General features: G+C 48.5%; 2 protein-coding genes across 7 annotated transcripts in view; one reads left to right on the top strand and one right to left on the bottom strand.

Annotated features, from left to right (window-relative positions):
- Positions 1–915: 915 nt before the first annotated feature.
- Positions 916–5,822, top strand: CUNH9orf16 (chromosome unknown C9orf16 homolog). The gene is made up of 2 exons (XM_017810174.1): positions 916–1,044; positions 4,268–5,822. Exons 1-2 carry the CDS (start codon positions 957–959, stop codon positions 4,459–4,461), a joined length of 282 nt encoding a protein of 93 aa, XP_017665663.1. The 5' UTR covers positions 916–956; the 3' UTR covers positions 4,462–5,822.
- Positions 5,351–15,702, bottom strand: part of CIZ1 (CDKN1A interacting zinc finger protein 1) — a 26,570-nt gene continuing 16,218 nt past the window's right edge. For 4 of the 6 annotated variants that reach the window (XM_017810170.1, XM_017810166.1, XM_017810171.1 and 1 more), the window contains 11 exons: positions 14,741–14,820; positions 14,304–14,383; positions 13,184–13,366; positions 12,702–12,832; positions 12,228–12,312; positions 11,548–11,661; positions 11,054–11,233; positions 10,354–10,423; positions 9,158–9,279; positions 6,277–6,487; positions 5,351–6,192 (listed from right to left, as the gene is read on the bottom strand). In XM_017810170.1, the coding sequence (XP_017665659.1) occupies positions 5,903–6,192; positions 6,277–6,487; positions 9,158–9,279; positions 10,354–10,423; positions 11,054–11,233; positions 11,548–11,661; positions 12,228–12,312; positions 12,702–12,832; positions 13,184–13,366; positions 14,304–14,383; positions 14,741–14,820 (1,546 nt within the window). In that variant the 3' untranslated portion in view covers positions 5,351–5,902. The remainder of the gene's footprint in view (positions 6,193–6,276; positions 6,488–9,157; positions 9,280–10,353; positions 10,424–11,053; positions 11,234–11,547; positions 11,662–12,227; positions 12,313–12,701; positions 12,833–13,183; positions 13,367–14,303; positions 14,384–14,740; positions 14,821–15,702) is intronic. The other 2 variants (XM_017810168.1, XM_017810169.1) reach the window with 2 other exon arrangements.

Raw genomic sequence — 15,702 nt, 5'->3', positions numbered from 1 at the left:
GGCTGCAGCTTCTGACTGGCACACATGCACAGTGTGAGTGCACAGCCCCGGAAAGTCATCATCTGTTTTATTAACAGTGGTTATGTCCATTAATTACACTAATATTCAATTCCCCTCCTTGGGGTGTGACACAGGCCCGACTCAGCAGCGCAGCAGGGTTACCCCACAGAAAGGAGAGGTGGCTGTGATGTTAAATGAGAACATGACCTTTTCTTTTGTCTTTGTCCCAAATACCCACTTAATAACAGAGTCCTTGATCTCAGAAGCTCTGCTCGAATCAATCCTTTAATTGCATGTTATTTTCATCCCAGTGACATCTCTCCTGGGGATGAAAACACCACGCAGCCATGAGATCTCAAGCCGACTGAGGTGCAGCTGATTCTGGGCCAAAGACAGGGAAGGGCAAAGCAAACTGTGCTTGTTCCTTCAGGGAAGAGCACCTGAAGGTGACCTGGGCGTGGTTCAAGCCGCTCAGCGGGTGAAGCAGCAAAGCTGTCGCTTTGCTGCCCCAGTACCCGCGGGATGGTCCCGCACGGGCAGGATGCAGGTCTATCCATAGAGCATCCCTGGGATCTCCCATCTCTATGGGATCCATAGAGCATCCTGGGAAAGAAATGCTGGGTGCTGACGGCGGCCTCTAAGTGGGGAAACCTGGGGAGGGCTGAAGACATCGGGGGAGGGACAAAGAGACAAACAGACTGGGATTTTTGGGGAAAATCCCCGAGGAACGTGGGGCGCGACGCTGCGCCCCTGGGCCATCCCGCTGCCCAGCGCTGCTCTCCACGCCCGCCCGCGCACCTCCCGCCCCGCGCCCAACGCCGCGAACCACAGGCTTTACCGCGGCGCCGGCCGGCGTCACGCGCGTGGCGCCGCGCCCTCCCATTGGCCGTGGGCCCTGCGCGCGCACGGGGCGCGCCGTGCGGGCGGCGGCGAGGCGCGGGCGCGGGCACGGCGGGATGGCGGGGCCCAACGGGGACCCGCACGTGGTGGGCGGCGGCCCCGACGACGACGACGGGGACGGCGGGGACACCTTCGGGGAGGAAGGTGCGTGGGGGCGAGCGGGGCCGCCGCCACAGTGGGGAGCCCCGGCGGGACACGGTCCGGCCTGGCCTGGCCCCGTGGGCTGCGGGTGGCAGAGCACAGGTGCGCCCAGGTGTGTCCAGATGTGTCCAGGTGTGTCCAGATATGTCCAGGTATGCCCAGGTGTCCTGCTGGCGGCGGTGCCCGACGCCCTAGGTGTGCCTGCTGCACAGCAGTGCGGGCTGCAGGGTTTGATTCTTGCTCAGCCGTGGGGCCCCGAACTCTTCCGTGCTGCCCCTGGGGTGATTGGTTCTTTTTCTTGTGAAAAGGTGATTCTGTGCCTTTGCTGCTGCACGGGGTGCGGGTGCTCAAGGAGAAAGAGGATGTTCAGGCTGTGAGAGCACAGGGCAGGTCCCGTGGGCATATCTGGGAGAAGTAGTCATGCGTGGAAAAAGGGAATTTAATGCAGATAGGTTGGTAAATTCCACTTTGGAGCGTTTCTACAGTGCCCGGGTCTGAAATTTCTGATGCAGTCCTGTCCAGTTAAAACCAGCTGATGGAGGAAGTGAGACGACAGCAGAGCTGTAATGCAGACGTAGAGGTCACTCTTAGAACTGGAACTCTTTCAGAGTAAGCACTTTGCTACCCTTCTCTTGAAGGTGGTGAAGAGTTGGATTCTGCTGTTTCCCGTAACACCGTTCACTTTCCAGATGTGACCCACACAGGTGGATTTCAGAGTTCTCTGGGATCCACCTGCAGTGACAGAAGGATCATTTCTGCCCTGAAACACCCCAAGAGTGGTCACTGCTTTGCATCATCAGAGTGATTTACATTTCACACTTTCTGAAGAGCTCAGAGACACGTTGGCTGTGATGGAGAAAGTCACTAAATTGGATCTACATCAAGTCTAATTAGGTTGTTCAGCTTGTGATCAGCTGATTTGTGTGCAGCAGCTGGTCATAGAGGGCTGCAGCTATTTCCTGGTCCTGGAGCTGAAGCTGTGGATCACTTCCTTGATCTCAAATAGAAACCTTATTTTTGTCAGCTGTCCTTGTAAGAATGCAGAGGAGTTAATGCAATTGCCATACCCCGTCAGTGTTTTCATTAGGGAATGTGGTTGTTTCCACAAAAATCCACCAAGTATGCAACAAATGGAAGACAGTCTTTTTACAGCTTATTTTTAAATGGTTAAAGTTTTTTCACTTCCCAAAGCTGCACAAATTATATGGCCTTCGCTTGAGCTTTAGGCACTGAGAAAATTAGGTTCCTGCTGTGATTACAGACTTCTTGCCAGGCTGATGGATATCACTTGTCACAAGTAGCTACTGTGTCTGCTTGGGGTGTGCTCACCATTTCACTGCAACATGGTGCATCACACTGAAGTAGAGCTGTGACTCATGGACATTCTCACACACCTTGAACCAGGGTCTGAAAAATAATGCTAACTGCCACCTTTTTAGAAAGCCTGTGTTTGTGGGATCAGTTTGGAAATGCAAGGCCAAACTTTTATAAACAAGCTCAAATGCAACACACACAATTATCCAAAGAATTAAGGCTGTAACACTCTGAACAGCTTCAAAGTGGTGTAAGAAAAGGAGGACAATTATTTTTTTATAATGAAACTTTTCCTTAGCTATTAATATTGCAAATGACTGCAATGTTTAAATATTCACAGTTCTTTTAGAGCTGCTGGGAATGGCAGGGCCTGGGTCTGGTGTGCTGGGGCACCAGGGAACTTATAATCAGTAGGTAAAATTAGAAGTAATAATTTTCCTCTACAACTTCAGCTACCCACATGAATTCAGTACCCAACAGAATGCAAAAAAAAAAATTACTCCATCAAAACTTCTTCTGAAAATGCCCATCAATACCTGATGCAATAAATACAAATATAAAAGGTACCAGCCTAACATGACATACAAAAAATGAAGGGCAGAAATCAACAGTTTAATTTCTATTGGGTTGTACTGTTCCGAGTGCCTGCTGGTTTATTATTTATATTCAGCTAATGAATGTTGGCAGCTGATTTCCAGCACTGATCCCCAGAATTTTTCTGAAATACAAGCACTCATTTCAAAGAAATATTCCGTGCCCACGGGTCACAGCTCCCCAACAGCCTCCCTGCACTCACCCAGCCCGTGTGGCTTCAGAAAGAAACATGGGATTGGCTCCATGTGGGGGTTCCTGTAACCCCCTGGGGTTCCTGAGTAACCTCAGCAGAGGTTTATCTTGTCTCTTTTTTTAGTTTGTTTGTTATTCTTTAGGACTGTGTGAATATTGCTTGGAGCAATCCAAAAGCAGGTGTTTCGTGCAGTAGCACAACACTCTTCAGCTGATTAACAGTGTTAACACTGAAATGCCCTTGTACCAAGGCAAACTGCTGCACTTGAAACTGCTGTCAGTGAGTCTGGGTTTAATCTGAAGTACCCAAAGCCTAAATGGTGCATGAAATCCTGTGGTTGAACTTGGTGCCCCACACTTACTTCCCTTNTTGCTTGGAGCAATCCAAAAGCAGGTGTTTCGTGCAGTAGCACAACACTCTTCAGCTGATTAACAGTGTTAACACTGAAATGCCCTTGTACCAAGAGAAACTGTACCTGGGGAACCGACTGTCAGTGAGTCTGGGTTTAATCTGAAGTACCCAAAGCCTAAATGGTGCATGAAATCCTGTGGTTGAACTTGGTGCCCCACACTTACTTCCCTTTAGGAGTAACAGTGCCACTACCAGCACCTTTGGGCTCATCCCTGCTCCTGCCACAGCCATGTTTTGTCAGCCTGACCCCAGCCAGGCCCTTGGTGAAGCACACCCCAGCCTGGGAGCCTTTCACAGAAAATTCACAGAGAGTAAACACTGTGGCACGCTCCCAAAATGCCCGCACCATCAGGAAAGGTGATCCCAAAGGCAGCTAAAAAGGCTGACTTGTCCTTGGGATTTCTGTGGTACTGTTGCAGTCAGCACTGAGCCCGTGGTCAGCTGTTGGTGTGTGAGATCCAGGGCTGGCAGATATACCCACAGTGGCTTTGGACTGACCAGGTACCTTGCCTTAGATCTTGTTACCAGTGATCCAACCTCCCACTGGCTGTGTTTGATCAGAGAACACAACCCATGCAGGATTCAGTTGTATTTTACCTCACCCACCCCGGGGGCACATAAGGCACAGCCCAAACGCTGTGGGCGTGTTTTGCCAGAGCTCTCGCTGCCTGCAGTGACAACATACTTACACTGTTCAGTCTCTCTTCCTTTTAGAATATGCAGCAATAAACTCCATGCTGGACCAGATCAACTCCTGCTTAGATCACCTGGAGGAGAAGAATGATTATCTGCACACCTGCCTGAAGGAACTGCTGGAGTCCAACCGCCAGGCCCGGCTGGAGTTCCAGCAGCAGAACGAGCAGCTGAACATGGGAGCTGATGGACAGGGCCCCCAGCCTTCTGCCTAGTGTTTGACCACAGACTCTCAGCTAGTGTTGCTGAGGGACTTTTACTGCTCACCAATTTAATGTAAAACTTGAATAGAAGAGGTGCCTCGTGCCTGTTACTTGTTCCTTCCCCTGGTTGTGTCCTGCCATTCACCTCCATGTTCTGTTTTCCTTTAGCTGTGAGAGGTGCAAAGCACATGGGTGGGTGTAGGAGAGCTGGCTCTTTCTGCTCCCTGGCACTCACACTTGGTTAAAGCTGGTTGTAGGAAATCTGATGCCATGCAGGTAGTTTGCAAGCAGGCCCTCTTCCCAAAGAGGAAAAATGATCTTTGCTCTCTTGTACTGTTAAATCCAAGCAAGGAGTATTATGGCTTTAGCCTCTTCCCTCAGAAAAAGCACAGTAGGCAGGGGCTGTCCTGACTCCAGGCTTGTCCCAGCTCTAACTCTGGTGACAGCCTTGGGGAGGGAGGCCCTAGGCCAGCTCCTGCCTTGAAACTACAACTTGTCCTTTAGTCACATTAACTGTGATGTACCAAATATTGGCACATGGTCCCAGACCACTGGTTGCTTCCATTCCCTGCCAAGCAGATAAGACAAGCTACCAGGGTGATGTTTTTGCTGTTATTACTGGGAGCTGCCCAGCTTCTCCAGCTGTTGTTCCAGAATCCAGGGTGGAGAGAGGCAGAGCAGCCTGGTTAGTTCCCACCACAGCATCAGCTACAGAGAGCAGAGACAGGGGCCTGCCTGCCCTGGGATGTGAGCAGAGCGTTCCCTGGACATTCTGACAAGGCATGAGCCATCTGGTCTAACTTGTGATCTTGTCAGGATGGCCTGGAGCCAGCACTTTGAAGCAAGTCTTACTGTTCTACTTATGTAAAGTTAAAGGAGTTTTTTTTGAAAGTTAAAGAGGTTATTTATAAGAAATTGTTTTATTAAAATCAGTTTGAAACAAAATACGTTCCTGAGAGTCTCCACTATGAGAACAGACTAGATTAGGCCTTGTAGTACTAACAAAGGACCAAGGTGCACATTGTTGCCTAGCTTAGGACACCGTGCTTGTCCAAGAGTGTGTGTCTTAGAAAGGAAACTGTTCTGAGAAGCAAAACTGAGCATACAGCCTCCCAAGAGAGAAACTTCTCTGCCTGGAAAGGAAATGAGAGGGACTACAGAGAATTCTTAAGTCTGCATCCATCTACTCCATGAACTTTGTCCCCTGTGGAAATCCCATTACCATCTTCTTTCAGGTTCAACAGTCCAAGCCTCAGTCTTTCCACATAATTGCTGTATCCCAACTGTACAAGTAATAACCAACACCATCCTGTATTAGACACGCTAAAGCCAGGCTTATTTATTCTTAAAATAAAAACAGCAGTAAAGTTGAAGGTTTTGCTCTATTAAAAGACTCAGAAAATAAACATTTCCAGCAAATATCATATGTAAAGGGCTCTCCTTTAAGGCCACTCTATCTGGGTTTGCGCCTAGAAGAGCGTCTGCACCCAGAGGTGAGACCGGCTGTCTCACCTTTGGCGAGGGAGGAAGGCTCTGCCTCCTGGCCTGCATCTGCTGCCTCATTCTGTCCTAACCCTCCTCCACTCCCTGGATCCTGGTGGTCATCTGTGCCTTCCCTTTGCCTGGCTGCGTTGGCTTCCTCCTCGTGTCCCAACAGCTCCCCTGTGGCGCGGCTCTCCTCGGGGAACACGCAGGCAGCACTAGTGGCAGTGGACTTGCTCTGTTCCTGTAGATTTTCTTCTTCTGCAACCATGATACCACACACATGGTCAGTCACACTGGCCAGGCTCTGGCCCTCTGCCCCAGAGGTGGCCAGCTCACCCTTACCCTCCAGAGACCTTGGAGTTTGTTCTTGCAGGGCTGACAGCTCTGTACCCTCCTTGTCTATCCCACAATCATCATTCATCTTCTTGCTGGTATGTGCTGTTGTAGCAAGAGGCTGTTTTGGATCATCCAGCAATTGGGAGCTGGAGCCCTGGGAATGCAAAGGAGCCTCGGGGTAGGCAGTTGTGGCACGATGCCTCGCTGCCTTGTATCTCTGCAAATACAAACAAACCAATGTGAGAGGGAAGCCCAGCTCAGCTCCTGTCACTGCAGCAAAGCAGCAGCTGGTCCAGGAACACCTGTACAAAAACAGTGGTGAGTGGCAGGGGCACGACTGGTCTCAGCAGCTCCTGGCCTGGCTGCTGAGGCTTTCAACAGAGAAAGGTCAGCTCCTGTGAGGAAAAGTGGTGATATTAAAAACTGAAGTCCTTCTCACATTACTTAATGCTGAGCGAGTGCATGGCAGACCTGTGGCTCCCGAGACAAAAATGATGTTCTGGCAACTGTTAATCTCAGTCAGACTCGGGACTTTGTAGATGTAACAGAGCAAGTGACAGCTCCCGCTTCAGCTACTGCCAGGACACATACCCTGGGCACATGAGGCTCTGCACCACCCTCAGCTACAGGTGAGATTTAATGTTTATCAGCCAAAGCAAGACTTAAGTTGAAAGCTTAATATTTCTTCACTCTGTTGATACAATCTGCACAGTCGGTGGAATTGTTGACAGGAAGACTAAGATATCAAGAATATCTTGTTACAAGGCACTGAGGTTTTCCACAGAATAAAGGTAACATATCAATAAAATTACTTATTTGCACTCGCTATCATGATGAACCAGTAGAGGTCTGTAAAGAGATTAAAATGGCTACTAGCCATGTTCTAGACCAGATTTCAGGAAAACAGCAACTCTCTCTAGCTAACACACAGCAGGAACCTGGTCTTCAACACCCAGAGCATGAGCTAAAGGAACAAACCAAAGCTCCCTCTTTTCCACAGCAGTTCCCTCCACAATCAACTCCCTTTCATCTGTCTCCTAAAGGGCTCCTTGAACTGGCACAGGCCATTACACCTGACAGTTAAGGGAAACAATTTTGAGCCCAATGGCTTTTACCAGTCTGCAGTATGGAATTACAGCCCATCAGACAGGCAGCTTTATCCTGTAATTCAGTTTATCACTGCAGGCTTGTTCTTTCTCTGCCCTCAAACGGTGGGAAATGCACAATATCCTATTGCATTGGGACTAGATCAGTTGAGTCAATGTTGTACCCAACCTAAACCAGGTACAAGGATGCAAATTCATGTTCAGTGATGCTGTAAACTACCCCAGCAGCAGACAATTCTTTGCTTTGAAACCTTCTGCTGAGCTACTCTGCTGAGAATACTCCAATATACAACAACAGTGATAAAGATTTAACTCAGACTGTGGCAACTCTGAGGCACCCAGGCAGCCAAGAACAATAGTTATCTGGTTGCAGGTCTTTAAGGTTAAACTCTTCTCATAAAAAATCCCTCCAGGTCACTCTGGCATCCATTTGAAGAGCATCTGATTTCAGCTCTAAGTGGGCCAAAAGAGTGACATAAGTGACTGCTGCTGCAGTTTCGCTCTAAGCTGATCTAAAACAAGCCAGGAAAACTTCAAGACTGATTCCTTCACTCCTGAAATGACTAGCTGCAGGAGTGGGAGAGGATGAGCAACCATGAAGGAACAGCTGTGGTCTCCTGCCATCCCAAATTCACTGCTCTAAGTGCTGGCTTCTGCAGCACCCCACCTCTTGCTGGAGGCAGTGAGGGCTGACTAGGAATAGTTTCTTCTGTCTGAAGACTACAAGAAAAACATGAACTTTTGGGGGTTCAGGAATGGGTGTGTGTGTTTGGGTTTTTCTTAGGCACTATTTAATAAGCTTGTAGGAAAAACCAGCAGCTTTTGGGAGCAGAGTGTGGGTGCAGGCAGAGGACAAAGTTGGCGGGAGAGCCTCCCTCCTTGCCAAGGTCAGCAAATACTGCTCTCCCACACAGGCAGGGCCCAGGCAGTGGTCACAGGAGAGGGCAGAGACTGTGCAAGCCCTGTGTACCCTCCACAAGGTGCTAATCCAGGCCCCTCACCCCCTGGCAAGTCAACAAGGACAGAACGATGGAGGCAGATTCCAGGCCAGCCCAGTAGGAAAAGCTTTAGATACAAAAGCAGCAAGGGGCAATAGGGCTTCTTTAGGTGGAGCCAGAAAAGCAAAGGAACAGCATCAGTTGGCAGAGCTTTGTGCTAAGGAGTTTCTAGGAAAGGGTAGCAGACAGACAGACAGACAGACTTCCTCTTGCAGGCTGACCCTGGGGACAAACAGACTCCCACAGCGTGTAGATTCCATCACATAAAGAGTCTGTAATGTTAAATTTCCATACTTCTAAAGCTGAGTATCTGATTTTACCAGGCCTCTTCATGGATGAATCACACCCACAATTTTGGCTAAAGGAGCTGTTCCTGCAGTATCACAGGAGAAGATGCACCAGCTTTCTTTACAAGGAACAGCCTCTGTCCTTTGTCCTTACCCACCTTGACCCATCTGTCTCTGGTCTAACAGAAGAGGCCTAGACTGAACAACAGACTCCACAGGTTCAGCAAACAGAGCAGACACTCTGAGGAAGATTCCCAGCCAGAAACGGGCAACAAGATGACAGCAGCAGTAGCTGGGAAGCAGGACTGGACTGGTTTTAGATCTACAGGGGTGATGGGAGACACACACAGAGCACACCAGGAGAGAACTATGGCACAGTGGACACCAAGGATGATGGAAATGAGCCGGAGACAGGACAGCTAACGTGGTGGATTCGCTGGAGAGACACGCACAGGGGTAACAAATGCCAGGCCATGCAATCGCCAAAGGGTCTGACCTGAAAGTTCTCAAAATGCATCAGGGACTTGCAGTGTGCGAGCCGGGCAGCGGAGTCGCTATGGTAGAATTTGTGACACAGCCTGCAGAGGTAACCTGCGACGGGGACCAGAAAATCCAGGCCTGCGAAACGGGAGGGGAAGGGAAATCACAGATCACATTGAATGGAACTCAAATAATGAAAGCATGTTAAAAGGGCAAGGGGAGTGGGGGTAGAAAAGGAAAAGTGGAAAGCTTTGCTTCTGTTAATCAGGGATTTGCAAGATGACTTGCTGAATATCTCTTCTTACCATGGAATGGCTGTGGTTGATATTCAGAGAGAAATCTGGCTGCCAGAGCAAAGAAACTACACAGAGCGTTAAGGGGGGAAAAAGGGAGAAAAGAATACAATGGAAAACTACAGAGAACATGTGATCCAATGTAATGGGATCAAACCAAGCAGGCACGCAAGAGGAACACGCAGAGAACATTCACAGCATGAATCATTATTCCATCTGCCACACGATAGTGGAAGGTTACAGCGATATGGGAGATTGGTGTAAACAGAGCTCTCCTTGGGCACAAACCAGCCTCTGCAGAGCTGCCCTCCTCACAACACCAGCGAGGTCAGAGGTTTGAAGTCAGTCACTTACAAGGCTGGGGACTAGACACAGCCATCTGGAGGCACCACTGCCCACCAGGGCAGCAGCACCGCTGAGGAACTGCTGGGGGCAGCGTGGGGGGTCTGAAGCAGAGGAAACATGCACAGTTTGGGCTCTAGCAGAGAGTTTGATACTGTCAGTGCTGCTCAGTATCTCTGTGCAAGCTGCATTTCTGCTGGAAAGCATTCCAGTCGATATGCTTTCCGACTCCATCTTTCCAGAGCATCCCTCATTTGCTACCTACTTTCTTCAGTACTCCTGCCCTACTTGTTCCATGTCCTACCTTAGCAAAGTATCTGGCTCTCATCCTTTCTTCTTCAAAGCAAAAGGCAGCTGACAAACATCAATCACATCCTTATGTTTTATCACACAATAATAAAGCAACATCTGGTCTCTTCTCCAGGCAGCAGTGACCTGCACCAGTCCAGTGCAGCTGCTGGAGCACCACGGCCCAAGAATTCATTATATCAGTAGGTAGAGACCATCCTCTCTTACAGAAACAGCATGTGGCCAGAGAAGGCTCTGTGGGCCTTTGTGCTTAACTCTGCTTGCTTACCATAGGCTGTGTCTGGACAATACTTCTCACTTCCTTCGTAATCCTCCAAAGACACTTCCTTCAGCCCAGTCTGGAAACCAAAAGAACATTAGTGCCTACTGTATCTGTGGCAATTCCATTCCTGGGCTCTTGCATTTTTCTGGTAAGCTCAGGAGCAAAACAAGAGGATTAGCATACCAGAGACAGAATTGCACAGCACCTGGTCAGGGCCAGATGCAAACCCCAATGTCAGCAAGCCACTTCACTACAAGAGTTAAAAATCAGCCCTTGCACTCCAAGCCTGAAGTAGCTCAGCCATGTCCCTCCTTCTTGATAACTGGGACAATATTTATTGAGATAAAGCTCCACATATATGTTTGCTATGAGACCCAGCTGCTGCTGGGCTATTCAAACAGACCATGTCAACGTCTGCTTGTGCTCCTCAGCAACAAGGTAATGTTTGAAGACAGCAGCAAGAGCTGCTGAAGACAGCAGCAGGAGCACAGCAGAAGCCCCTCCTGCATCCCACACATAGTGCCTGATTCTCGTTTGCATCATTCTATGCTCTGGAAGAACCCTAGAGCCCTCACTCTCCTGCTGTAGAGTGCAAAGTCGACCAGACTTTTGAAAGCCTGAGCTCAAACAGCCAAGACCAACTAAGTCACAGGATCCCACAGCAGATTCTCAGATAGGTCATTCCTTCTCCTTTTGCATGGCTTACCTGCTTGGCAGCAGCATCCTCATTCTCCATCAGTACTACATCAGGGTCTTCCTCCTCACCAGCTCCCCCTTCCTCCTCCTCCTCTTCCTCATCATCATCTTCAAAACAGCCAACAGCATCCACAGTGATCAACTCCTCTGAATCTTCTGGGCTGCCCAACTCCTTCTCTCCCAGCCTCACCTGTCAGGTGTGGAAAAGAAAGATAAGATCAACTTTGCACTTGCCATTTAACCAAGGAAGAACTCAGACCCTGGATTGATTGCATTTGATGAGCAGAAGGGACTGCAAGAGGGGCACAAAGCTATCTCGCTTCAAGACACATCTAACTCCTTGTCCCTTTTTCACTCAGTTTCTTTTAAGCTCTAACAACTGAAGTCCAGCAAAAGATGAAAATTAAAACAGGGCTGGAAGAACTGCACATCTTCCTTTCAGCCCTGCAGTAGTGAGGGTAGCAGCCTCTAGACCTGCACAGCTCTCCACCCAGGCAGTGTTACCTCTTTGGCTTTCTGTTTGTGCTCAGGGGACTTCATGTGTTCCACGAACTTGCGAGGGGTCTTGAAGTGGCGGCTGCAGACAGTGCAGAAAGGACGAAGCGAGCGTTTGGCCAGCTGAGGAAAGAGGAACAGTTCCATAAGTCAAGAGGCACTACTTTGGAGGAATGCAGGTGAATTTTGAGTGAAACAAAGCCAGCCCTGCATCTAAACCAGGGAGACCACAAAGAGAATAGTGTTTTCAGCAGAAAGGACTCCCTAAGTCTTATGCACCAAAAAGACGGAACACACGCAGAGCAAAACTAAGTGCGTATTACAATTTCTCCCCTAGAAGCCAATAAATATGCTGACATGCCTAAATTTTAGCTTGAAAAGGCTGCTCACTATTCAATAGATTAGGTATGATAAACCATATTTATTGAGAAAAGTCAGTTACACAGTAGAGGTGCTTCAGGCCACACTGACACATCATGACAACTGGAAGCTCCAGCACTGCCAGCGATCAGAGGTAGGAGATAACACGACAGTGCCCTTAGGGAGGATGTTACTGGCAGAACTTCATGTGCAACCCTACACCCCAATCACTTTTTCTTTGCTGCTTGGGAAGCAGGAGCTGCTAGACACTTCCACTCCATCCCCACAAAAGGTCAGTGCAAAGATGAAACCCAGGCTGTGGCTGTTACCTTGTGTTCCTGGGTCCTGCGATGTTTGATGAGATCCCCTGTGAAGTGCACCTGGCACGTGTTACACCACCGCTGCTGGCTCTCTCTGAAGTGACAACAGATATAGCTCTAAGTCACACCTTTTTTACATTCTCCATGGAATACTGCAGTTTGCAATCTGTCCTTGGCATTGTTTTCCCCACCATTCCTGTCTTTACGGCCTCCAATTTATCTTCTCCCCTTCCCACACATTTACAGGTTGCTTTAGCTTGTGCTGACAGAAATGCATCAGATAAAAAAGTCTCCAACCTGATCTACTGTATTAAAAACTACACAGGTCAAAGTCAACTCTGGTATCCTTCAGCCTGAAGGAGTTAGCCCTGAAACCACAGGGATTTCATACCTTACCTAGAACTCAGGGGCAAACTGGTGCTGTGAGGGATTTTAGAACCCATGTAGGGCCACCAGAGTTTTCTGGTGCAGACCAACACTTACCCATCTTTTTCTGCTAGCACCTTCTGCTGCTTCACCATGGGCAGTAGTGAAACAAAACAAACATTGCTCATATGCTGAATCTCCCCAAGTCGCTGCTGGTGCTGAATTCCAGCCATGTGGGACTGGAAATTCTGAAAGAGAGGTTAGGAGAAAAATCCATTTAAATGTATTCAAAATACAGAAAATAATGGGTATGAGCTATGCTTTCCTTTCTTTTGACTGCTGTTTAACAATGAAATAGCATAAAAGCTTAAGAGCATGGTTGCCTGTGGATCCACCCACATTCTCTCTCTAGCAGGTTGCTTGCCAGCTCTCAGGAGAGGTTTATTTTATCTGCATGCTTGTCATCATTTTTTATGCTCCTTGTTCCTGAAGCATGAGTCCTTGCTAACAAGTCTCCTGCTGCACCTCCCCACGGCAGCCAGCCATCTAATTCCCATCTCCTGACCACCCAGATCCCTGTCAGATCTGTGCATTTTTACCTGCTGACTGCAGCAGTTGGTCTTGCAGATGTAACAGTAGAATTTAAGGACCGATTCGGGGTTGGGATCAGCTGTGCCCACCTCACAGGCCCAGTGCCCTGGTTTCAGAGCTGTTGTACTGATAGCTCTGCTCTCACTGCTCTGCTGAATAGTCACCTTCAGTGAACCTCCAGAGCTCAACACCTGCCAAAAGAAGGAGTCAAGATCAAGTCCAATTTCTCAGCAGAAGACATTAAAAGTTACACCTGCTTTTTGTATGCCACCTAAGCTCTCTACTCTTTAGGAAAATGCATTTAAGCTTGAACCCACATGGGGCTGATCAGAAGGACTCTCATGCACACTCCTCCTCCTAAAGCTACCAGATCAGCAATCCCTGTGTCAGAGCACCAGGACCATTAGCACAGGTGGCTGTTTCTGCAGCCTCTGAAGTCACTGTATGACCCAGTCTCTGGGGACTGGAGCTACAAACAATTCTTGGTAAGGGACAAAATCAGCTCATGTTTCTCCACTGCAAAACTAAAGGCAACTCAGGCCAAGACCTGATGGAGTCAGGAACTCAGACATGGGCAGGATGATACATTTGATCACATCATCAAACATTCCCAATTATGGAAGTCTGATTCACACCTGAGGTTAAATCTTTGTCTGCTCACAGATTTACACAGGATAAGGTCCTGGTTTAACATCCAGCATGTGGGCCACATATTTCATGCAAAGGCTCTCAAGTTGCATCTTTAACACCATCACCTGAATTTTTTTACACCTGCTCTTCAGCAACATGGAAGATGTATTTAGCTACGGCCCTCCATACATATATTTTTAAGTAACTCTTTCAACTTCCCATTTTTCCAGATGAATACTGAAATCTTAATGAGCCTCCCATCCACAGCCAGCAGCAGGTGAGGAACAGGCCAGCAGAGGTACAAAAGCAGCAAGTCAGAGCAGACTGCGCACTAATTGCAGACATATTATGCCTTATTGCCAGGGACAACAGCTTACAGCAGGAGACAGAGCTCCAGACGTGGGTGCCAGCTGGTTCCCAGTGGCAACGGGCTTCTCCAGGATGGAGGGGGAGGTTGTATGTTCTGCACCACCCCTGCGCAGAGCGGTGTCTGCTCACCTCAGGAGCCTTCGGTTCCTCGGAGAATTTCCTCTCTCTAGAGAGTTCTTCAGCTGTGTACTCCTTTGCACTGCCTGCACCTAAGAAGGGAGAGTCCTTTTAGCTGCCTTAAATCAAGGCAGCAATGGTAGAAAAAACAAAGCAGCAGGTGAGTGAAGTCAGGGAGCTTTCCTTACAGTGCTGCTGGCCATCAGCCAGTTCACAAACCTTTCTCCAAAGAAATCCCTTATTCGAGAGGGAAATTTCCCATCATTTGCATTTGGTAGGTAACATATTTTGAGGGACTAGATTTGGATTTGATTTCTAGATTTTATCCTCCTTTCCCCATCCTGTATGACTGGAGGAGAGACATTTCTCGTGTCAGAGAAATGGAGCTACAGAGGCAGTTCCAGCAAGGAGGGCCCTAAAAGTGCAAAGGACAGGGTTCAGCAACTCACCATCAGCTTGGACATGGGTGCTCGAGATTCCTGCTTTCTTGCTGTCTGTGGCATCCTCCAACGCAGACTCCTCGGTCACACTTCAAGGATATCAAGAAAATAACCTTATTTGTCATGTTACAGAAAAGAGATTCAGGAGGCACACCAAGGCACAGGCTGGGTCTAAGCTACCACACTCTCCACTAAACCCCCAAATCAATAAGCTACTGGAAGTGGTATTTCAGGCAAGAACTTGGCAGAAATAAATAAAAACAACGAAGAGTGGGTGTTCTAGAACAGATTCAGAAACAGCAGCCAAATAATCTGGACAAGAAGATTATGACTGATTTTTTGGTTAACAGCCCTCTCCTGCAAGAAGCCTGCAGGGAAATAAGTTCATACAAGAAATATTCTTAATGAGAGCTTTGAGAGCTCAGTCCTGTCATGACTGGTGACCTGGACCGTGCTCCTGGCTGCTCTGTGCATGACAGAACAGAACTGAAGGAGTTCTCCATGGTGCCTTACAGGGATTTCACCATAACTGCCTGCTCTATTCATACCAGTCATGTTTCACTCCAGAGTCCCTACAGTTCTGTTTGTGGGGGAAGCAAAAACTGTGCAAGATGCAAATCAAAAGGACCTTGCTTTGTTTTATTTGGTATTGGTGATCTGCTAAGGAGAAAAAAAGCTCCCGAGGGGACTGCTGACAATAAACGTTTGACTTCCAGAGGGCACGAAGTGTACTTTGCAGTCTCTTTCTCCTTCCCCCATTTTTCCATCAGGACTAACACTTTTCACCGTGGCTTGACTATCTGCTCTGAGGGCGGCTCGAATTCCCACCTGCTGGTGTCCTTCTGCCAACAGGGAGCAGCACCTTCTGCACAAGCAAGAGGCAGGTACCGCATCCCGTTATCCAAACACACCCCCCCGGCATAATTTATCAGATTGATACGTGATAATGTAACTGGGTTACACGGCTATAA

This window comes from Lepidothrix coronata, unplaced genomic scaffold, assembly GCF_001604755.1.
Source record: "Lepidothrix coronata isolate B3197 unplaced genomic scaffold, Lepidothrix_coronata-1.0 Scaffold28, whole genome shotgun sequence".
Classification (NCBI taxonomy): Eukaryota; Metazoa; Chordata; class Aves; order Passeriformes; family Pipridae; genus Lepidothrix; species Lepidothrix coronata.
This window is presented reverse-complemented; position numbering and strand designations above follow the sequence as displayed.